The sequence below is a fragment of the Vipera berus genome (genome assembly GCF_964194415.1).
Source record: "Vipera berus genome assembly, chromosome: 1".
In the NCBI taxonomy this organism is placed as follows: domain Eukaryota; kingdom Metazoa; phylum Chordata; class Lepidosauria; order Squamata; family Viperidae; genus Vipera; species Vipera berus.
Genome location: NC_138202.1, coordinates 322,746,795 through 322,771,143, shown reverse-complemented (window position 1 = coordinate 322,771,143; position 24,349 = coordinate 322,746,795). Strand labels below are relative to the sequence as shown.

The 24,349-nt window shown below is 40.9% G+C and overlaps 1 protein-coding gene across 1 annotated transcript in view; it reads left to right on the top strand.

Moving 5' to 3' along the window:
- Positions 1–24,349, top strand: part of PYGB (glycogen phosphorylase B) — a 54,365-nt gene that overhangs the window by 12,272 nt on the left and 17,744 nt on the right. The window contains exons 2-7 of the mRNA XM_081313991.1: positions 9,147–9,248; positions 14,328–14,406; positions 15,082–15,185; positions 17,669–17,800; positions 21,728–21,839; positions 23,955–24,037. Coding sequence (XP_081170117.1) covers positions 9,147–9,248; positions 14,328–14,406; positions 15,082–15,185; positions 17,669–17,800; positions 21,728–21,839; positions 23,955–24,037 — 612 coding nt within the window. The remainder of the gene's footprint in view (positions 1–9,146; positions 9,249–14,327; positions 14,407–15,081; positions 15,186–17,668; positions 17,801–21,727; positions 21,840–23,954; positions 24,038–24,349) is intronic.

Here is a 24,349-nt window from a genome sequence, read left to right as displayed (position 1 = left end):
GCGCCTATCTCTTTTCTCCTTATCAATCTCTAACCAAACTGGACTATGATCAGAGATAGTTCTTGCACAAATCTTCACCTTTTTAGTCCTCAAAAAAAAGTCATTAGTCACCAAAATAAAATCAATCCTCGAAAAAGATTGATGTCTATCAGAATAAAAAGTATAATCCTTTTCCCGCAAGTGTCTCTCACGCCAAATATCTCGCAATTCCAAGTCATCCTTCATTTCAAAAAAAGATTTAGGCAGTCTAGCATGACTTGGAATGCGCTTAAAAGCTCCAGCCTTATCCATCTGTACATCCAAAACACCATTCCAGTCCCCCATAAAAATAAAAGATTTATAATCCAACTGGGTAAGTTTTGTATGAAGTAAACTAAAAAAGTCAGCCTGTTGTTGTTGTTGATTAGGGGCATACAGTCCAACTAAAAGCGTCTTTTTGCCTTCTAGCAACAAATCTATCAATACGTATCTTCCATGCTTGTCTGCTTCAATTAAGTCCGCTGTTATGGCACTTTTAACATAAACAACCACTCCATTTTTCTTATTCATTGCAGAGGCAACAAAGTGCGTGCCCAGTCTTGAGTTCAATAAAAACTTTTGGTCCATAGCCCTAATATGCGTTTCTTGCAAACATATAACATCTATCTTGAATTGTTTTAAATATTGAAAAACTTTCTTTCTCTTCTGTGGTGAATTTAGTCCATTAACATTCCAAGTCAAAAATTTAGTTGCCATGCATATCCTCCCAAAGCTCTTGAAGCACTGCTTTGATAGGACTATCTTCTTTAGGCCGTGCTCCTCCCACTGCTTGGCTATGAGTACGTTGTGAAGATTCTGAAGACTTTTGCTGGTCTTGTTCTTTTATTTTCTTTGCTCTTTTTAAAGCAGCACGCGTTACCCTTTGCTCTCTAGGATCATCCAAAGAAGTTATAGCTTGATCTCCTCCAGCACCATTTTCCTCTGTTTCCTCCTCTTGATGTTCTCCTTCACCTTCTCCAGATCCCTTTGCAGCTTCCAGAAGTGTTAATGGGGTTGCTTTTAAAACAGTATTTATTTAGTTATTTATTTATTTAGTTATATTTATATACCGCCCTATTCCCTGAGGACTCAGGGCGGTTTACAGGGAATTAAAAATCCAAAATACAAAAATTAAGAACCAAATTAAAAAATATTAAATTAACCCTGTAGTCAGTTAAAAAGAACCCCAAATTAAAAATTCCTCCTCAGTCTGGGCCCGAGAGCTCGAAGAGCCAGGTCTTCAGGCCCCGGCGGAATGATCGAAGGTTGGGGGCAGTTCTCAGCTCCACCGGCAGCTGGTTCCAGAGGGCAGGCGCTCCCACCGAGAAGGCCCTATCCCTGGGTGTCACCCGCCGGCAGTCTCTTACCGGCGGGACCCTGAGCAGACCCTCCCTGTGGGAGCGCACTGGGCGAAGGGCATTTGATGCCGGCAGCAGGTGTTCCCTCAGATATCCCGGACCCAGGCCATGTATTGTAGAAATCACGCGCTTGCTTCACAGTAATCAACCGATACCTTTTGCCTTCATACATCACCATCAGCCCATCTGGAATCTCCCATCTGAACCTTATATCTCGTTGCTTGAGCTCTTGAACAAGAAATGTGAAGTCTTTCCTTCTCCTTAAAATCTTTGGAGGGATTTCTTTTAAAACCAAGACTTCTTGATCAGCAATCACAACTTTAGCATCATAGGCAGCTCGTATAACTTCATCTCTAATTTCTCTTTTTGCAAAGTAAACCACCACATCTCTAGGCAACTTTCTCTGTCTGGCAATCCATGAGTTAACACGGAACACTTTATCCATAGCTGCTCTTATTTCAGATGCTGGCTGGTTCAACACCACTTCAAAAGCCTCAGAAACCAGCTGCTTTAAATCTTCCTTAATGTTCTCTTTTAAACCTCTGATTCTAACAGCAAACTGCATCTGGTAATATTGAGCCAGGCTTAACTCCCTTTCCATTTTGTCTCTTAAATTTTCATTCTCCCGTACTTTAACTTCTAATATTGCATTCTTTTGAGTCAGATCATCCACTTTTTCATCTAAATCCTCCACACATTCCGCCACTTTATGCACTGAGGACAGAATGTCTACCTTCATCACGCTGCACTTCTGTTCCATCCTCTCTTCTAATCTCTCCTCCAGTTTCTCCAATTTCTCCTCCATCTGTGCAAATTTATCACCCATTGATTGGTTAATTGATTCCAAAAGTACCTGGGCATGTTTATCCAGCGCATCTCGTAAATCCTTCGGTGTCAGTACATCAGGAGGATGCAGCGCCTGTAACGATGATTGTTGCACCGGAGAAGATCCACCACTCCGAAGAGTTTTAGGGGGAGGTTTAGCCGCCATCTTTTACTTTTCAATTGTGACGCACTTTCACTTAAAGTTTAAAAAGTCCATCAAGCTCGAGAGTATAATAAAATAATCCTCTTCACCTTTCCCTCTTGTACCGCTCTGCCTGCTCCTTTAATCCATAGTCCTTTCTTCAGGCAGGGGTGGTCGCAGACGGCTGGCTCTGCTCCAAGAAATCCGGAGCAGAGACGCTGGCCAGCTGGGAGCAACCCAGGCTTCGGGGGAGTTCAATCCTTCAGCCGCCCAAGCTCCAAGCTCAGGCGGCCCTGGAGAACTCTACCCCTACCTGGGGCCTCACCCCCTCCTCTTCTCCCGAGGAGGGGGCTTCTAATTCGCCCGAACAGCTGATCGGCGCTGTTTCGGGCGAAAAAACAACAGCTGAGCCGCAGGCAGCCCGGGAAGGCTGTCTCCGTCGCCGCGGAGCCACCGGAAGACATCTACTATATTGTTATAAGACTCCCTCTGTGGAAGTTAGAGCCATTAAAAATATGATTCCATCAAAAATATATTGACTTAGTAAATTGGTTTCTACTCAAAAAATGTTACCATTACCCAGAAAGGGGGAAAAGAGAAGACATGTCAATAAGCAGAAACATTTGAGAGCTTTATTTCCTCTCCCTGGGAGATGCGTGAGGCATTGCTCTATTTAGAAGCATGTCTTCTTCTCTGTAAATGTTAGACATGACTGGTGCCTTTACACATTTATCTCAAACATACAGAAAATGCTAAACTGGGATTTTGGCAAAAGCTTAGTGATTTCCAGCTGTTCCTTTAAGCCAGGGGTCTTCAAACTTGGCCCTTTTATGACTTGTGGACTTCAACTCTCAGAATTCTTCAGCCAGGCATGCTGGCTGGGGAATTCTGGAAATTGAAGTCCACATGCCATATAAGGGGCAAGTTTGAAGACCCCTGCTTTAAGCCAACCACTACCTTATCATGAAATGTTTTTGAAAAGCACCATATGGTATACAGCACAGTGGATACGTGTAACCATCCTCCAAATTTATCTAGCCCCCCCCCCAGCTGAGTAAGAGATGACTCTGGGCAGCTTACAAACATTAATACTAGTACAGATAAAATAATAAAACAATAGCAACCACAGTAAATATTAAAAGATGAGGAAGAGGGGAACACAAAACTGGCTCTTGTGCATTTTTCAAGGCACTGTAAATGCTTAGAGCAGTGGTGGCGAACCTATGGCACAGGTGCCAGAGGCAGCACTCAGAGCCCTCCCTGTGGGCACCCGCACCATGCCTCGGAGGTGACAACTGTCCCTCTTCAACCAGCCGCCCCCCACAGGTGTCCCTCCCCACAAGCAACATTGAGGTGACCACACCCACCTTGGCTACACCCACCCAATCTTCCATGACCACCACAGCCACACCCATCCAGTAGGCCACGTTTTTATATTTATGAGTGTGTGTGATGTGTATGTACAATCCAAGATTATTAAGACTGTAGAAGGTCTTCTGCGGCAAAATCCACAGTCGTGTGAAGCCCCAAACAATTGTTAACTGGATAATGGTTTTACCATCTCCTGCCAGCTATAGGAAAAGAGATTGCTTCCCAGCAATCACAGGACAGCTGATTTAAGTTTGTACAAATCCACTTCCTAGTACTTAGGAACAATTTTGAAATTATCACTGTGAAGAGATGGGAGAGATTTATACCCATTTTACCTACATACAATCCTTGCTCAGCAGTGGAGTTCATTGGACGGTCTTGAGAACTCAGTCTTTTTATCCAAATATAGGGTGATTGGAGAATGCAAGAGGAACTCACCTCTTGCACTCACTATCCTGATCTGTAGTGAATTAATCGACTTTTTTGGTTTGCATGAGATTTGTTCAGATGAGCTCCCTTAGGCTTGGACACAAGAGGAATTAAACATTGGGCCTGCCCCAGTTTTGATCACAAATATTCAAGTAGGAATATTTGGAGTTCCAGCATTTAAAATGTCATCCTTTCCATGCATGAATATTTTTGGCTATATGTATTCTAGTTAGGTTTATGTGATCTGAAAAGAACCAGAGTATCTACAGATATTACATGGATTTTTTTTCCCCAGTCAGACCTGGAATCTGAATGACAATAATTATGACTATGCCAGTTTTTGGAGGAAAACAGTTCATGCACCCACCACTTGGACAGAACTTACTAAATGTGCATGGTACAAAAAAGAACCTGCTTAAGAAATTCTGCAATTAAGATGAAAACTTTTTAAAAATCAAAAACTGGACCTGTTCTTATACAAGGGAGTCTAGCATGCAGGCATTTAGCATGAAAAATTAATGAAATGGTTCACTAATCTCAAGCTACTATTAAAGGCTGAGGAGCTGGGTCATCAAGAACTTAGTGTTCCTATTTGTCATTCCAGCTCTTACTGTGAAATGATGCCTTTTAGACATGCAAATAAAATTACTTGAGTCTAGAGCTTTTGGTAGCTATTTAATCCATCACCACCATCAGCCCCAGACAATGTAAAAGACTCAGATACTGGAGCATCATGGAGCTGTTTCTATGTACCAGGCAATGTGGTTGGCTTTGTAGGAACATAGCAAACTGTAGAGCCAAACTGTTTAGAATGTGAATGTAAACAGAAAGTGCTCACCTCATAATTGCGGAAGCAGTAGATGCTGGGGGAAGAGCCACTTGTTTGTGGTGACCCAGAATGCTGCACTGATAGTTATTGTCATATATAATTTGCTTCAGGGCCATTGAGTCTGCGCTGTCCAAAGTTATTGGCTGCGGTCAGGTGGCCAGTCTGATGCCACAGGGCACTGTTATCTTCCCACTATAGTAGTACCTTTTTATCTACTTGAATCTGCATGCTTTCAAAGTGCTAGTTTGGCAGCAGTTGGGGCAAGGATGGGAGCTCACCCCATCGCCTGGTGCTTGGGTCTCGCACCTGGGCTGCTAGCTCTTAACTGCTGAGCCACTGCGTTGCCCCAATATTGCAAGTGACTAAAAATAAATCGCATCCTGAGGAAAGAGAATAAAATTGTCGGAAATAGATCCCTTGAACCATTCTGAAATATTTATTAGATCTAAGCAGAAAGGCTAAGATTTGTGAAGAAACTTGAGAGTGAAAATTTTTGGTTATTGGGATGACTCCATTTTTCTCCTCTCATGACCCTGAAGTGTATTTCATGCTGGGGAAACTAAGAGAAGGTTGGCTGTTCAGATCTACATTCTGTATTTTTGTCTGGCCCTTGTTAGTGCCAGTTGCAAAATGTTAGGACCATGATGCCTATTTTAGTCAACTATTGGTCAGCACTAAATTGGTGCTAGATAAGAGTTAACAGAATTCAAGAACAGCTGGATTTGGACCATTTGGGACTCCAGGCTGATTCCTCTCTTGACTCCACCTCCAGGCTCTGCCTCTCTTTCTCCTACATTAGGGCTGCATATCTTGAAGTATACTTTTTTCTGTGAATAAACCCTAATGAGTACACTGATGTATGATGGTAGTGAGCAGTTTCTTTTTCATACATGGTAAATTCTGACCATAGTTTCTTTGCACAGATGAATGTTGTGGGGTTGTTGTTCATTATTATGCACCCAATTGTGTTTCTCCTTGATCAAGTAATACCACACCATACAAGAGAGTTTATAGCAATTAAAATTACAGTGCAAAGTTTCAAATTAACCCTACTCCCACACACCCTTTCATATGTTAAAAGAAGACAGATGGTAAGGCCAAAAACTAACCCTGTTAAGTTCTAGTTGTCAATATCCATAGTTTTTGCCATTCAAACAAGCTGAGAAAAAACCCTTCTGTACTGCCCCCTATAGTCGGCAGCGACTAGTGGAGTAAAATCCACTAGTAAAATCCTTTTTACTTACAATATTCTTCTCCTCTAAGAACCTTGCTAAATCAAGTTCCATTTCCAATGAAAGAAAGAAAACAAACACAGTTGGTATAATTTTAAGCCCAGGAAATATTGATCTCATCATTAGTATCTTGATCATTTTCTTAAAGGGGGAGGCTAAATAATTCTGCTTTATTCCCTTGTCTTTTATTTACAAGACAGGCCGCCTATAGTTTTCATCTCATAATAATAATAATAATAATAATAATAATAATAATAATAATAATAATAATAATAATAATAAAGTTGGGAGGGACCTTGGAGGTCATCTAGTCCAACCCCCTGCTCAGGCAGGAAACCTTATACCATTTCAGGCAAATGGCTGTCCAGTCTCTTCTTAAAAACCTCCAGTGTTGGAGCATTCACCACCTCTGGAGGCAGGTTGTTCCACTGGTTAATTGTTCTAACTGTCAGGGAGTTTCTCCTTAGTTCTAGGTTGCTTCTCTCCTTGACTAGTTTCCATCCGTTGCTTCTTGTCCTGCTTTCAGGTGCTTTGGAGAATAGCTTGACTCCCTCTTCTTTGTGGTAGCCTTTCTTTGAGCTCAGACTATCATATTAGACTGAGCCTAATAGATTAAAAATCCCTATTACAGGCAATTCGTTGGTAGCATTTTCCTGAATGATTTCTATTATTCTTGTACACTCAGGCACCACACTGACCTTGACTTTGTTTTGCTAGCCATATATTCTGTTGCATCTTGCATGAGCAAAAATGCTCCCATTTTTCCTTCAGAACTCATTGCTGGTCATGCTAATCCAAGATTGTGTATTAAAAATGATTACATTACAACATTGTAGCCCAGACTTTGCAACATGAAAAAAATACCTGCTTCATCTTGTGCAAATTATATGTAAATTATTACTTATTACAGGTTATTCTCACCTGTACATTAGGGAAGTCAGGGCAGAACAGTTCAAAGAAATTTTCTCCTTATTTACTTTTTACTTAAGTACTGTACTTATATCCTGTGTGTATAGAACACTTTTTCTCTTTGAGAAAAAAGTAGCTCATATATAGGCTTCCTATTAATTTTATTCCCACAACACATTAGATTATGATCAGAGAGAGTTGGTGGATTAAAGTTCTGACTGAGGTCTGTAGTCAAATGAGAACATGAAACTGGATCTCTCTGGGCTAAATCTAACCCCTGAGACTTTTAAACACTCAGGCTGTGGAATAATGAGCTTGAATGTCCTGTTTTTATAGATTTCTGAACGTTGCTTTTAAACATATAAAGTTAGGTCCTTTAGGTCTTAAAATATGCTTAAGAACACCAGAAAGTTGTCTATACATTTGATGATGATGATGATGATGATGATATCCATTCAGTCTGACTCTTAGTGATTCTGTGGTCTGCCACATCTTCCAATCTTGCACCACTTTTGAGTTTTTCTTTATTCTGGCTGGTGTCAGCTTTGATGGTGTCCAGCCACTGTGTTCTTTTGATGGCCTGGTTTCCTAACTCTTCCAAACATAATTGCTTTCTCTAATGAATTCCCTTTCATGACACGGCCAAAGTTTATAATGTTGAGTACAATTGCTATGCTATTGGAATTACAATTCAGCAGTTAACTCATGTCATTTGGCCTTGCTCTCTGTTACCACATTTTGTACAAAAATTCACAGAATTGTTAATATGCTTTAGAATGACCACTGTATATCAAAAACCCATAGTTTCTTTGTACCTATGTCTCCAGTATTTCAAATTATCATGGTTTCGAGATGTCTGTATTTGCACTCTGAGTAGATCAAGACCTATTTTGCTCACGGAGATGTCCAAAAGGAATGTTATGTTCTTTGGTGGACAGATGAATCTACAGTATACTTGGTGCGCAGGTGTGAATTGTCAATATGCTTATTTTGTTAACATGTAAGTTAAGTGATTCTTCAACAAAGAAAGAAAATGACTTTTAATTAATGTAGTCAATTTGGAGGGAGTTATTATAATTATCACAATCTTTCCAACCCTCCCCCCCCCCACTTTTAATACTTCCCAGTCTAATGGGAAGAATGGGTAACTATGATATGTATAATGTGTAAAGGGGCTTGAGACTAAATCAGCAGAAAAATCCTCCCCTGCAAAAAAAAACCCTCCAAAATTAGACCAAATTAGGTAAGGCAGGAGAAGCTAGCAAAAGACTGAACTTGTAAATGAGTTGGGTCCTGCCAAACATTACAAAGAAAAAATTCTTGAAAAGTTATCCCAAAGTATTGCTGCAGGATTGGCAACCTGTCTATTCCATTCTAAGCCCCCCATAGTTATATGACCCAGAATGGAGCATATACAGTCAACTCTGGCCTTCCCAGGGCACGCATACATACCAGTTCACATAGATGAAACAAGGGAGAAGATAGTAATACCCATGTAAAAAGGCAGCACATCCAGACCTGACGTGATTTGATTCTCAGGCACCCACACAATGCATACACATATCCACAGACACACAGAGGGAACATATATGCAGGGAAGTAATTTTTCGAGGTTGCTGAAATGTAGCTGCAATTCTGTAGTACCTTTATGGAATTTACAGTACAGAATATACAATATAGTAGTCCTGCCCTAGTTGGCAAAAATGAAATGAAGGGTTGCATCGTTACTTTCTCTGTGGTCCCAAGCTGGAGTCTGTATGATATACTGGCTGGAACGTTGGGTTGAGACTAGCGAGACATTGGTTCAAATCCCCACTCAAGCATAGGATAAGTCTGGACTAGCCATCTCTCAATCCCACTGACCTCAAAAGTGGATCTGAGGATGAAATAGGAGAGATCCAAACATCAGAGATCTTTTTCCTAGGCTTTCTTTAAGGGTTACATAATAAGAATAGAGCTGTCACCTACTGCATGGCTCAGGGTGCAAAACATATTAGACTATATAAACTCTCTTTTTTTCTCTGCTTTCCTAGCGTATTTATTACTTGTCTCTGGAATACTACATGGGCCGAACACTTCAGAACACGATGCTGAACCTGGGTCTGCAGAATGCCTGCGATGAAGCTATTTATCAGGTGTGTTCCGCCTTTGAGGCTTGGACTAGTGCTATTCAGTTTGTGTACATAAGGAAGCAGGAGGTATTTATAATATTTGTATGGACAGTTCATAAATGATGTTAAAATTCAGAAAGTCTCAGTTTTTTACAGAAGGTTCTTCCCTTCCTAGTTTTTCAGGAAAATATAAAATTATATTACACATATAATCATCTGCCATGAGCCTTTAAAATAGTGGGGCATTGATGTGATCATTGGAAAACAACAAAGTGAAAAAAACAGCCTGGGTAATACCTGAGCATGACATAAATAGTATTTGATTCTACAGTATCAGCTTTGAAGATTAAATCTAGTTAATTATGTAATCCCATTTTTATGGAAAATAAATTCAATTTTAATAATTTCACAAAGAAAGGATGATCTGCATATAGAATCCAATATAATGATTCAGCAAATCACAAAGGGTTTATAAAACCAAAGAATCATAGGTGTGTTCTTTTGCAAATTAGGTGAATATGAGTTCCTAAAAAACTTTCTTCCTCTTGTTCTGGTGATAACAGAATAGAAATTAAAGTCATAGGATCTGCAAGATACAGAATGAAACAAGGAAGGAAATTAGCAAATCATTAGCAATCACATTCCTTTAAATGTGGACATAAAATAAAAACTACAAATTTTTACACTGTACACGGAGCCCAGCTAACTCCACAGATATTTTACTTATGTTACTGGGACCTCTTCAATATTTGCTGCTAATCTACTGAATCACAAATTGAAGAAAATAGACAGATTTAAGCATAATGCCAAGCTATTTTTGTATTTTAAACTTCAGATCCCATTTCCTCCCCAAACCATCAGATAAACCTTAATTTGTTAGATTTCTTGTTATTCCATCTCTGAGAACCTTGAAGGATTAATCCATAGCCTTTTGAGAGTGGAGCATTCCTCCTTAACAGACACTAACTTTTACCTGTTCAAAAGGAATGCCAAGCCATAGTTTGTATAAACTATATTTATGAGCCCTACCTCACAGTGCAAATGCACCATTCCTCTCTCTCTTCTTTTTCTTACTCTCATTACAATATTCTTATCCGTTTGATATCTAGATGCAAACTATATTAATAAAGAGACTGATAACTTTAGAGCCTTGTAAGGTTTCAGTCTAATCCTCCCACAGTACTTCTTTAAAATGTTTATTGCTGAAGGCAGTATGACTCACGGATTCCAGGCTTTTTGGCAGAGCTGCTAATATGATTTAGCCCTGGACAGTTACCTTGCTATCAAATTCACTAAGAGCCAGATTGTCTTTCTGGGCAAGGAGCCGTTGTTTCATTTGGAAAGAAACCAAGCTGAGAATGTTTAGCATGGAAAATAAAGAAATGAACATACTAACAGCAACCCAAACTATATAGACCCGTGGTGGCGAACCTATGGCATGCATGCCAGACTGGGCATGCGGAGCTGTTTCTGTCGGCACGCTCGCCAGAGGGACGCTTCCCTCCCCCTCTTCACATGCGCCTGACTAGTGGGAACTGGAGAAGGTAGGGAAACCGAATCCATCAGCGCTCTCGCGGGAACAGCTGCAAGAGCTGGGCAGGGAGAGGGGAAGCTATAAAAGCAGGTTTTGACAGGAGTGCAGCGAGTGAGCATCACTTTGGAAGTGATGGTGGGCATGAGTTTGGAGAAGACAAGTAGAACGCAGTATCCGTTTGTGCTTTGCAGAAGGCTAGTGGGGGAAGGACATGAGGGGAGGGAGAAAGAAAGAAGGAAGGCCAGGCCCGCCAGCACTGCTGGGCAGATGCACGGCCAGGCCTGCCCAGGTGACTCCGAAGCCAGTCAGCCCTTCTGCAGGAGGGAGGGGGGAGAGCAGCTACCCCCGAGCACCATGCCTGCCTCCCTTCGGGCTCCCTTGGCTTCTCCCACCCTCCAGGCTGGGGCTGCTCAGATTCCTCCGTGGGCAGCGCTGCGCCTGTAACCGGCCAGCCCTCCTCCATCCACCTCCTCCTGCGGGTGGACCACGGCTTACCGAGCTGGGTGGCACCTCTCCCTGCATGCATCCTCAGGAGAAGGAGCTGGGCAGCCGTGGCTCTCGCTCCGGTCTCCATCTGCCCGAGGCCTGAGCTCAGCGTGCCCGGCTGGTCGGCAACGGGCTAGAGATCGCAGGACGGCAGGCAAGGAGAGCCACTGCGGCTACCCGCCTGCGTTCTTCTGTCGCAGATGCCGTGGCTCCGCTTGTTTGGCAGGGCAGGGGCGCACTTGCGCATGGGAACACACGTGGGGCTGCTGCCTGCTTTCTGTGCCGGGGCTGGGCTGGACTGGGTGCAGAGCCTCCACGCTGCTTCTTTCCCTGTGGACATTGGGGGCGCCCACAACCTACCCCTCATCCCAAGTTGGCTACTGCCATCTGCCGCTCTCCAGTGAGAGCCGCGACTACCCAGCTTCTCCGCCTGAGGACGCGTGTGGGGAGAGGTGCTGCCTGGCTCAGTAAGCCGCAGTCTGCCCGCAGAAGGAGGAGGAGGATGGAGGAGGAGGGCTGGCCGGAGACAGAAGCAGTACTCCCCACCGGGGGAATCTGACCAGTCCCAGCCTGGAGGGGGGGGCAGAGGCCGAGGGAGCCCAAAGGGAGGCATCCCGGCTGGCTGGTGATGGGCTGGAGAGCACTGGAATGAGTGGTAGGTGGGGTGGGCGTTCCCGATTTCCACAGGAGAAGCGGCAAGGAGGCTCTGTGCCCAGCCCAGCCCTGGCATGGCAAGTGAGGCAGCAGCCCCACATGCGTCCCCGAGCCCGAGCGCATCCCCACCCTGCCAGGCAAGTGAAGTTTCGGCATCTGCAGCAGAAGAGCAGCAGACAGTGAAAGGCACGAGCACCCCCAATCCCAGCACAGCCCCTCCCCACTCTCCTCCTCCCCCACTTGGAAGAGCTGTGGGGCTCAGGAGCCTCCCCCAATGCCTCCCAACCCCCAGGGAAGAAAACCATCACGAGACACTCTTCTGTTTTAACTTTTTTTCGTCGCTTTTTGGAGTTTTCATCCTGCTTTCATGATACGGCAGCATTTGGGGGGGGTGTAGCTGCCCCCCAAGCCATCAACTGAGCAAGACACCCTCCTGCCCACTGCCCCACCCACCAGAGACCCCCTGGATCTCCCCCAACCCTGCCCGGGCCCCACAGGCATCCCTCCCCAGGAGCAACATCAAGCTGGCCATGCCCATCCTGGCCACGCCTATCCAGTCTGCCATGACCACCGTAGCCATGTGGGTGGTCCACACCCACCCAGCGGGTCACACCCTCCCAGCACCCGGCGATACATAAGTGGGTTTTGGGTTGCAGTTTGGGCACTCGGTTTCTAAAAGGTTCACCACCACTGATATAGACCTATGAGATCTATGATCGGTTTGAAATAGTGGCGAATATCTGTATCTCAGGTTAGGATGAGGGTGAAGGTTCGTTCTCCAAGCTTGTGGGTGCTTGTCAGAAACCAACCCACAAACTCTGAGAACAAACCTTCACCCTTATCCATGATCGGATTTTGGGATAGGTTTTGGTTAAAAGCAACTGCAAGGGAAAAGAGGATGCCCATTCTTGGTCTGAACACAAGAACTGGGGAGGTGTGAGAATTAGCAGCTTCCCCATGCCTTCCCTAATTTAAACTGGATCTGAAGCTATTAGTGATGCTAGGAGAAAATTCAACTTCTCTCCTCTCCTCTCCTCTCCCCTCCCCTCTTCCATCCACTCCATTTCACTTCATCCATGTTAAGTTTCCCACCAGAAACAGTTCTGGCTGTTTTCTCTAACTTTGTGCTAGCATGTAAGCTGGGAGCAATTAAGATCTGGATGAAAAGGAGGGAAAAGATTAACTGCCCTCCCGGTCTAATTAAAAGCAGACCTTCAGATCGGACTTCTGTATCCCCACCTTCTGTGTCCTCAATTCCAGATGAGCAACAATAAGTAATCCACGTGTAATTTTAAGGAGTTTGAAAAAGCCATGGAACTGAAAGAATGGGTTCTGTAGCAACCGATAGGAATGCCATCAACAAATTGAGCAAAAATTACAGCAGATGCTAAGGGAGATATATATGAAAGAGGATCTTGGTAGAAACAAAGGAATATTCTATTTTAAACTGCAGTATTTTAAACATGGTTAGATCAGGCTGTGGGCATATTGTTTTGCTTTCCAAAATAAGCTTTCCAGGTCCAGCTGCCCCTTAGATGTATTTCATGACAGGCAACCTGTATAATAAATCTGAGTTAAAATTTCATCTCAAATGAAACACCTACTGGGTGATCTTGGGCCGGTCTCTCAACTTGACTTATCTCTCAAAGTTGTTGATAGGGACAATCCTGATAACACAAATGTGCATTTTCCAAATCAACAGATGACTAGATTCAGATGTGTTAGGTAAATTCTGTTGGAGTACATCAATGGGACAAGGCAGATATTGATGCTTTACTACCATCCAGCTGGGAGCAGCTGCCATTCAGTTAGAACAACACCAAATTTCTACCCAAGTAATTGGCCTATGCAGTCTCCTAAATTTTGAAACATTCTATTTAATTTTGAATTACATTGTTATGTTAAAAGTATGATATAGCTAATTTTATTATCATTGCTGATATAAATAATTTTCTGTTTCATTCTCTGATAAAGTAACATGGCAGGATTGACCATATTGATTAAAATTTGCTCTGGCTTACTAAAGGTGATTTGAGCAAATTACCTAAATCTGATTACGGTAATAAATATTTTAAACAGTTCCAATAAAAGCTGCTAAAAAAATATTTTGTTTTGGGGGTGTATTTTCCCAGGAAATGTATCAGAGTTTGAGAGACCATGGCGTCTTTTAAGAATCCTGCCAGAAAAGAGACAAAAACTGGAAGGTATTTCACACAAACAGATATTCATTCATTCAGTGGCATTTTTTCAATATTCATAAAAAGCATAGAAATCCATTCTAAATTATAGAGTGTAGAAATTAACCTTACTCCAAGATCAGAAAGAAGCAGCTTTGTTCTTCCTTTATTAGAATGGGAAAAAATGGAAATTCCAAGTAGAAAACCTTATATATCATGGTATTTTCTGCTTTTGCTTACTCCTCCCAATAGCTTGGCCTTGACTTAGAAGAGTTGGAAGAGATTGAGGAAGATGCTGGCCTTGGCAATGGAGGACTGGGGCGTCTGGCAGGTGAGCAATGACTGTTGATGAGAAGATGCCAGTATATTTCTATGGAGGAAGACCATCCGTATTGCAATAAGGGGGATAAGAGGATGCAGAAAAAATGAGTGTAGAGCTGATAAAATAGGATGCAGAGTTTGAAAGGCTCTCAGTTAACCAGCTGCCTTAATAAGCATCTTGCTGGGTGGGTGTGAGAAGCTGAACTCTGCATTGTCAATTTTACCGGCATGGCTGCACTTAGATTATTCTACAGGGAGCTGTAACAATCTATGATGAAATGGAGAGCTTTTTCTATACAGATACAAAGTCTACAAAGCCCTTTTTATAGAATTTATATTATATGAATTAAAGTGTTGAAACTTATTTATTTTAACCTAGTAATAACGTTTACCTAACAATTTTGAAACCTAACATAATCGTATTGCCTGAATACATGGGGTTTGGGGCTGATAAAAAGTGCCTTTACTAAGGCCATTTGTGAGTTCATGGAAGAGCTGAAATAAAAGCTAGACCTTTCATGGTGGCTCATTCTCTTAGCCACCATTCCACCCCCATCCTTCTTCGTTTGAGGGGGGCTGTGCAGTCTTATAAACACAAACACAGTGAGTTGCATCAGTAACAGCTGTTTGACTGGCTGTTTATTTCTGACTGATAATAACGTGCATTGGTTCTTTTCCATGACAGCTTGCTTTCTGGACTCTATGGCAACACTGGGACTTGCAGCCTATGGCTATGGGATCCGCTATGAATTTGGCATTTTTAATCAAAAGATTGTCAATGGCTGGCAGGTGAGGGAAGGATCACTCCTTATTTCTATCTGTCTTGTCAGGTACTCCTAGAGATAATTGATCTTGAGAGAGGACTGTGATGGTAGCTAAAGCTTATCTAAAGCCTTAGGAAAAACAGCAAGAAGGAATGTCAGTTGCATAAGTCTACTGTCTGAGAACCTTCTAATCACAGATACCCAAAATTGAAGCCAAGTCTTATCTGTATACAAAGGGTATACAAGTAAGCCTTCTTTAACAACCACTAGTTCACCAACAGTTCAAACTTACAATTGTGCTGAACAAAAGGTACTTATGACTGATCTTTGTACTTGCATCATGAGGTCACATCATCATTTGTTAGGTTGCAGTTCCTGTGAAGTGGCTGTGCTAACTAAAAGTCATAAAACCATTGAGTTTGGACAGAGCCACTTAGGTAATCAGTTCCAACCTTCAGCTCAGTCCAGGATTATAGATTCAGCTTGAACACAGTCAGTGAAGGTTGACCCACTACCCTAGAAAGTGGGTCTGCTGTCAAACTAATATAAACTGAAATTAACCTGTAGAGGTAGCTGGATGTTGACTCATCCTTATATAGCCCACAAAATATATTTTACAACTACTTCTTGTAAGTAATTAGCATTGCCAGCTATAAGCAGTAGCTACAACAGCTGATAGCAGCTTGGGGGACACCAGTGTTCTAGGTTAGGTATTGTCCATAATGGCAAATTTGAGAAATCTTGTGGAAAAGCCTGGTTAAAAACATATTTAAATAGGTTATCCTATGGATTACTAAGTTATCCTATGGATTACTAAATAGGTTATCCTATGGATTACTAAGGGGACGCGGTGGCTCAGTGGGTTAGGACGCTGAGCTTGTCGATCAGAAGGTCGGCAGTTTGGCGGGTCGAATCCCGAGTGCCGCGTAACAGAGTGAGCGCCTGTTACTCGTCCCAGCTTCTGCCCACCTAGCAGTTCGAAAGCACGTAAAAATGCAAGTAGAAAAATAGGGACCACTACAGTGGGAAGGTAACAGCGTTCCGTGCGCCTTTGGCGTCTAGTCATGCTGGCCACATGACCACGGAGACGTCCTCGGACAAGCGCTGGCTCTTCGGCTTTGAAACGGAGATGAGCACCGGCCCCTAGAGTCGGAAACGACTAGCACGCATGTGCGGGGGAACCTTTACCTTTACCTTTACCTTTATGGATTACTAGCATCCTAAAATGCTACTTTCCTGATGCCAGTCTTTGAAGCTATGTAGGTAAACTAATATAATAAAATCAATGCTGGCAGCATCTTCTAAGGTTTTAGCCTCAAGAATTTTAATTGTCATAGTTCATGTACTGAGAAATGTATAAGATACTTTCATTAGAAGTGAGCTTGTTGGAGATGCTGTTATATGCAGACATTTATTTTTTTTTCATATTCATTCCTCACCACATGCCTCATTTATACCCACTATATTGCTTCCAATCTGTGCAATTACTAAAACTTCTCCATTTTTTCAACTTTTGTAAAATATTCTACCAAGAAACATAAATTCATATTCTTATTTATATTTTGCCATTTATATACAGCTGGCAATTGTTCATTGCAATTTCCCTGTCAGACCTATCTGTTGGAGTCAGATTCACTGATTTTCAGATGCATTCTCCTAATCGCATTATAAAATCATTTCTAATGTTTGCTACAAATTATTCAGGTTCTCTGTCAACAACATGGCGTACACAGGTACACACACACTCATGTCCCCAACTGATCTATCTTTAACATCACCAGAAGTTTTCCTTTATACTGTACATTTACTCCTAAATACACCAAGAAGACATCACCTATCCTTGCCTTAATCTGTGTGCAGTGTTGAACCATTTGTTAAACATTCTATCCATTCTCATACATACTTTATTTCTATCACATGCTACTCTTACTGCACTTAGGAATCAACTTTCAACTCTGTATTTGTGGAAAGAATTCTTGTCGTGGTTGTGCAGTGGTTAGAATGCAGTATTGCAGACTAATTCTTCTGACTGCCAGAGGTTCGATCCTCACCGGCTCAAGGTTGACTCAGCCTTCCTACTTCCGAGGTCGGTAAAATGAGGACCCAGATTGTTGGGGGCAATATGCTGACTCTGTAAACCACTTAAGAGAGGACTGTAAAGCACTGTGAAGCCGTATATAAGTCTAAGTGCTATTGCTATTCTAAGCAATTAAGTTAGGTTTATGATATACTTTCTCAAAATCAACAATTGCACAGTAAATTTTGTTTTTCATATCCATATATTTCCCATTGCATTGATTGTGACAATTAAAACAAAGATATATATTTAAAATTAGAGAAACTGGAAAAATTAAAAAGATCATTATTTGACATCAGAATGACTGCAGTGCTGTATTAAGTGAGCATCTTTGGGGAGGGTACCCCCACTTCCATTCAGCCACTAAGAAGCTCTTGTTCATTAATCACACTTCATTGGCCGAAGAAGTAAGTCATTTCTCCTTGTTTTAGGTGGAAGAAGCTGATGATTGGCTGCGCTATGGCAATCCTTGGGAAAAAGCCCGCCCTGAATACATGCTTCCTGTACATTTCTATGGTCGAGTAGAACATGCTCCTAATGGGGCTAAATGGGTTGATACTCAGGTATGCTTTTTAAAGTTTCATATGATAAGCCATTAATTACAAGGACAAAAGAGCCAAAAGGGATATGTTATATGGCGGTAGTCTTTTATTTGGAGACTTTAACAATAGCAATGAATACTTGTCTACCTATCCTCCATGTTACAAGAATAATAATCCAGAAGAACTTCCTCAGTTTTCTGGATTACAATTCACATTGAAGGGTTGGGTGAGAACAGTCATCTAGGAGAGTAATGATATGGAAGCATTGAAGAAAGTAGAGGCAAAAGCAATAAATGCTGCCTAAATAGGTTTGCCATCAAAGAGACACTAGGAATGTGTCAAAATGCAGTTTGAATTATTCTAGTTTTTAACTTGATTTTATTCTAAATTGTTTGGGAATCAGACTGAGTCAGTTCTGACTCAAATTGAATTTTAGTTATATATGAATGCTTGCACAAAGGTTTTATAAATTGTATTATCAATTCATTGTATAAATTGATCCAAATCAGATCAATTTCTGTGCAATTGATGCAGAGATTTGATTTTATTTACTGCCATAATCTGGCACTTTCCAGATATATTGAGAATACCATCCTCATAATCTCCCAAAAGTATAAGCGGCACATAAGAACATCAAATTTGTAAAGCTGCATCTGAGTCATTGACCTAAAAAAGAAAAAAAGATGAGGAAAAACCCTGTTAAGCAGGTGGAAGAACAATGGATTCAGTCCATTAGAAACATCTCTGTAAAATGGTGTGAAAACACCATGGCAATGAATGGGAACTGGTTCGAGACTACAGGTCTTTAAAGCCAAATGCTTGGATAATTCTTCAGTTCTCAAAAGAACAGGTTCTGTCATATTTTTCTGAATGCCACATGGCCCTGAAAGCAGAATATCCTATGGCACTTCAGAAACAAATGGATTTGTTCCAGCATGAGCTCTTGCAAACATAAGAAGCCTTCAGAGTACTTCAGAACATGGGCTTCTGTGCTTGTAAACCTTATTTGGACCTGTTCTGGCTGCAGTGTCTCTATGTTTTCCTCATAGACACTGGGCCACAGTGTTCCACATTTGTTGCTGAGCAGCATATTAGTTGGTTTAAACAGCAGCGATCCTTGAAGAGATTGACTGAACAAATGACTGTTCTTTGCTAGAGAGACATTGAAAACTGAAATTTGGTGCCATTTTCCAACTGTTTAGGAGTACACAAGTTTCCATAGATAGTTGTAATTCTTTAGTGTTTCATTTTTCATTTGTTAGGAGTTATGTGACTACCCATAAACTTCCCATGGGTGTTTGATTTTTTTTAAAAATCAAGTCATTTGGTGCATGCAACAGCCTTATGCTATCATGAGGCAGATCAGATTTGGACAAAGCAACTTCCAAGCTTGTGTCAGTCAGAACTTGATCCCACTTTGAACAGACTTCTACACTTATTTACTTGTGTATTACAAACATTTTTATGCCCCTTGAGTCTAGCAAATCTATGTGGCTTAAGTGCCTGTGAAGAGCATAGTTGAATCAAGCCAGCAAACCATCATTTTGTATCACATAGATACACTATCCTCTGAAATCTCACAAACATACCGAGGAAGATAAGAGGCTTGTTGATTGTTGCTCTCCAGCAGCTGATATTTGAGGTCATCTCCCTATGATTCAGAAGGCAGTAAATTGCCACTAAGAGAGGTGGACATTGATAACCTGATCTTTCATTAATCTGCTTTTGAATCATTTAAACTGGTGATCATTGTCACATCTTAGGGCAATAAATTCCATAGTTATACAGCCAGATTTTCTTTGGTGTTAGTTTAAGGGATGGTTCTAGCATAATTTCATACAAAAGTATCTGATTGTTTTCATTATGTGTTCAAGACATTCTTTTGACTGGGTCATGGAGATCTGGACATTCTGGGTCTTTTAGTTGCAACCTATCCACAGGGCACCAGATTGGGATGGCTGATACAGGTGATGAGGGCATACTAGAATATTCTGCTGAAATATCTTTTATACATGTGCATGTAGCACACTGTATCACTTTTGATACTGATTGATCTGCCCTCCTTTGATTAAAACATAAGCCTGTTATATAAATCGAAACAATGTCCTGGAATCCTGCCATATTAGAGTTTGTTCTATTCTGGCTTAATTTGCTTTATGAATTTAAACATTTAAGATTTATTCAATAAACTAATAAAGCAATATATGGAATAACGCCCAATGTTTGCCAGCTACAGAACTGCATTGGGCTTTATGGCACATCTTGAAAGCCATATTCCAAAAGGGGCTGGGAACAGCAATTTATTTTTTTTTTAATTGCATCTACTACTAGTTTTTGTTTTTATTTATTTTTTCTTTTTATTATTTTGAATTACTTTATACTTTATTTTTTATATTTAACTTTATTCCTTTATATTCTAATATTTGTTCTTAAATTTTATTACTAATTTTAGAAGAAATTATGATGACTACACTAAAAAAAGAAGCTGCCACTTCCAAGCTTTTCTACTGATGCAAAAAGCACTGATCTTTTTTGTTTGCTTTGAAACAAACGAAAGAAGCAGTTTGTTTCTTCCTTCCAACCCAGAAAAAGGACGTGTTTTTATTTTTACAGTATAGTTAGAAGAGGCTGTAAAACACAGTCTTGTTCTCATGGTTCCCCATCAAAAGAAAAAAAAAGTTACAATTTTTTTTCCCGTTTGGAAGGAACAGAGAACCTGCAGCCTATAAGCAAGCGAGTAAGTGAGTATTTCACAGGGAGGCTGGAGAAAAGCAGTGAAAGCAGGTCAATGAGGTTTTGTGCATCTGTGTGTGTGCGTGTTTGCATTTCTGTTTGTGCATGCTAGATAGAATAATTGGACAGAGGCTGGAGAGAGCTGCAAGTGGCGGTTGGAGGAGAACGAATAGACTGGAAAGAATCAGGCCTAGTTAGCAGGAAAGGCTGGTTCATGCATGTCAGAAGGAATTTGCAGTAACCAAAAAAGAGGATATTAACAGAGCTAGACGGAAAAGCACAGGAACAGAACAGAACAGAACAGAACAGAATAGAATAGAATAGAATAATAAATTTATTGTCACTTTGAATGTACACTAATCAGCAAACACTAATGGGAAAAAATAATAATTTGGCACATGGAAAGAAGAAAGAGTGGGTGAGTAGGAAAGATGACCCAAATAGACGGTCAACAGGGCAACATTTAGAGTAAACAAAGTCTGGTCAAGAGCAGATGGGAAATACAACTCTAGATGGGCAGAGGAGGACAGAGAATGGGGTGGGGGGATCTGGGGATTGTGTTGTAGTTTACTCTGACCCACACAAGGCCCTTTGGAGTAGCCCTTTGGAGTAGCATGAACCTAGTGGTGTCTTTGTTCTTTATGTTGTTCTGCTAACAAAGACATTCTTCAGGAGATAATGGAGACTCTGAGAGAGGAAAGTTAAGGTTGCTAAACTGCCAAGAGTGGAGAGAATTACATAATTAAGTTCACTTCCAGCCCCTTCAAAGAACAGTCTTCTCTGAAAGCCTCATTTAATAACATCTGTGACTGAGCGCCAAGTTCTTTCGCAGGTTAAAGAACATCAGATCCTTCTTTGTTCTGTCAAGTGCTTGCCTAGCAAGACCTGGAGAGCTCCAGCATTGAACTTTCTGAAATGCCAAGTTAAAGAAAGGCGTGAATTATCTTCTTTTCTCCTCTGCTTTTTTTCTGTTGGGAATGCTTTACTTTTGATGATACTAGGTTCTATTTTGCTGTTTAATATGATTATTTTTTTATTTTTCTCATGTTATTGCAGTATATTAAGTTAGGCTGTTTAGAATTGTAAATCAAATTTTTTAACAAAATGAGCAAGACACACTTGAGCATCAATTCCAGTGCCTTTTAGTTACAGGTTGTTATCATTCTTAAGTCACTGTGTTAGCCCACCTTTGTTTGACCTCTTGCTCCATACTAGGTTGTTCTTGCCATGCCTTATGATACACCCGTTCCAGGATACAAGAACAATACAGTTAATACCATGAGATTGTGGTCAGCCAAGGCACCTAATGATTTCAACCTTGAAGAGTGTAAGTAGTCTTAATAATGAAAAAATGTTCTTCCAGCAATTCTTTCTTTCTTTCATTAGTTATTTAAATTCAAATGTCTATGAAGATTCTCAGTCATCCAGGTCATAGTTGTCCCAAAGGTGCTTTTTCAGGAGGCAACTGGACTTTGTTGTTTTTTTCTTTCCCCACCATCCAGTCAGAGCCGAAGAAGCTTCTTGGATGAGAAGCAAAACGTCTTCAAAGAAAAAACAAGAAAGTCCAGTTGCCTCCTGAAAAAGCACCTTTGGGATATTTAAATTCAGCTTTGGCCTGTTTATTCCTTATATTTTGAGCATTAGTATGTAGGCATCGAAGTCTTTATGGCTGTTCCTGCATTTCCCCCCCCCCCGCTGTCTCCTGTTTTATATCTGAGTTCCCCTTCCTTCTCATCACTACCTGCCTCATTGTTTGATTGGATATCTTGGGGTTTATGTTTGGGATTAGGTCCTAAGGCCTGGTTTCCTTCCCTTTCCCATTTTTAGTTTCAAGCCCTTCAGATAACCTGAGCCAGTTATTTTCCAAAGATATTCTTCCTGGTTCTTGAGAGATGCAGCCAGTCCCCTTCCAGAAGCCCTTCATGTAGGTAATCTAGACCATGATCTAGAAACCAAAGTTCTTTTAACAACATCATCCTTCAAGCCAGTAGTTTACTTTTAAAATCTTCCATTCCCCCCATTGGATTTGACCATCTGTTTAAAGTACAGAGGATGGGAACTACTATCTGTGCTCCTAACTCTTTTGCTTTCATGCCTAACTGCTCATAGTCTCTTGTTATTTCAGGTTCTTTGTTGTATCGTTTGTTCCCACATGAAACAGGAGAAAGGGATAATCTGTGGGGTTGATTATGGCTTGATTACCACCAACCCTGTTATTTTCTTATTCTATATTAAAATCTTTCATATATACACATTACCTGTTTAGAATCTAAGCATGTATAAAAGAAAGTATCTGAATACTTTCTAAGTATGTTCAAGGGACATCTAAATAATCCAGATGACATAACCCTCTTCTCTTCAGGATCTGCTATACAAAAGGAAATCTTAATAGAACATAAAGTTGAGACCAGTTTATCTATTTCTGTTCTTATAGAATAGAATGCATGTGTGCATGTGCAAAAGTACTGTATTTTTATCTCAACTGAAGTAATGAGAAAAATCAAAAAGAGAAATCTGGCTTATAAGAGACTCGTAATTCTTTACCCCTTGTCCTAGTTCTGATGAAAATCCGCTTCCCAAATCTGGAAGCTGGTTATTGGCACTGAAAGCAGTTTCTTTTCTGTAGCTGAGTGGCTTGGAGAGGGAGAATTTAAAAGGGGCAATGAAGGAAGAAAGTGTTAAATTCCAGTCACCATGGGCCAAACTTCTGCTTTTGTTAAGAAACAAAAATTACACTTCCAGTAAATTGAATAAAATGTGTGCAAAGCAACCATTTGGTGGCTGGTATTCCTTTTATTTTTTTCCTGAGAATAGGTCATAATAGATAAACACAATGAAGAAGGCTTCATCTAACCTCTGAAATCAAGCCTCACTAATTACCTGATGTACTGAAAACTGAGAGGGTCTTTTACACACCTCCTTAGAAATGTACAGTCCATTATTTTTTCCAAAATAAAAAAGTTGGTGAAATCAACCAAATCCAGAGTAAGGCAGCTTACACTCTTGACAGCTAGACAGACAGTTGAGCAAAGAATCCATATACCATGTTTCCCTGAAAATAAGACACATTAGGGCTTATTTTCAGGAAAATACGGTACTAAATGTGTCCATCTGGCTGACGATCTTAACTAGGGCTTATTTTGGGGATGGAGGTTATATTACAAGCATCCTGAAAAATCATACTAGGGCTTATTTTCTAGTTAGCTCTTATTTTCTGAGAAACACGGTATTTACTTCACATTTAAAATAAATTCAACCTGGAATTTTTCCTGTTGAATTTGTAAACAGAATATGAATTACAAGTTGAAAGTTTTGAAAACCTCAGTGAACAAAGGTATAGTGTAGGGAGAAGTTATGAAATGACTGCTATGCAGTGATAAACACATACAGAGTATTCCATTTCATTGCTATAACTGAGATATATCTTCATTCTCTTCCATAGTTAATGTTGGTGATTATATCCAAGCTGTGCTGGATAGAAACCTAGCAGAAAACATATCCAGAGTGTTGTACCCCAATGATAATGTAAGTATCTGCTGCATTGTGCAGTGTAAGTACAGTTTTCAGTGCTTCATTAAATCTCTTTTGGCCACAAGCGAATTGTGGACTTCATTTGGATGCTTTTCTGCTGACTGTCTTAAGAGAAGTTATCTGTTTGTGTGTTTTGGGTGGGAGTCTCCAGTTTCCACTTCTTCGATGAACTTCTCGCCATCTTGTAAGCTTGTAAGCCGCCCTGAGTCTTCGGAGAAGGGCGGGATATAAATGGAATTAAAATAAAAAAATAAAAAATCTTCAAAACGCCACTCCTGGTGGAAAGAGAAATACAGAGGGTATAGT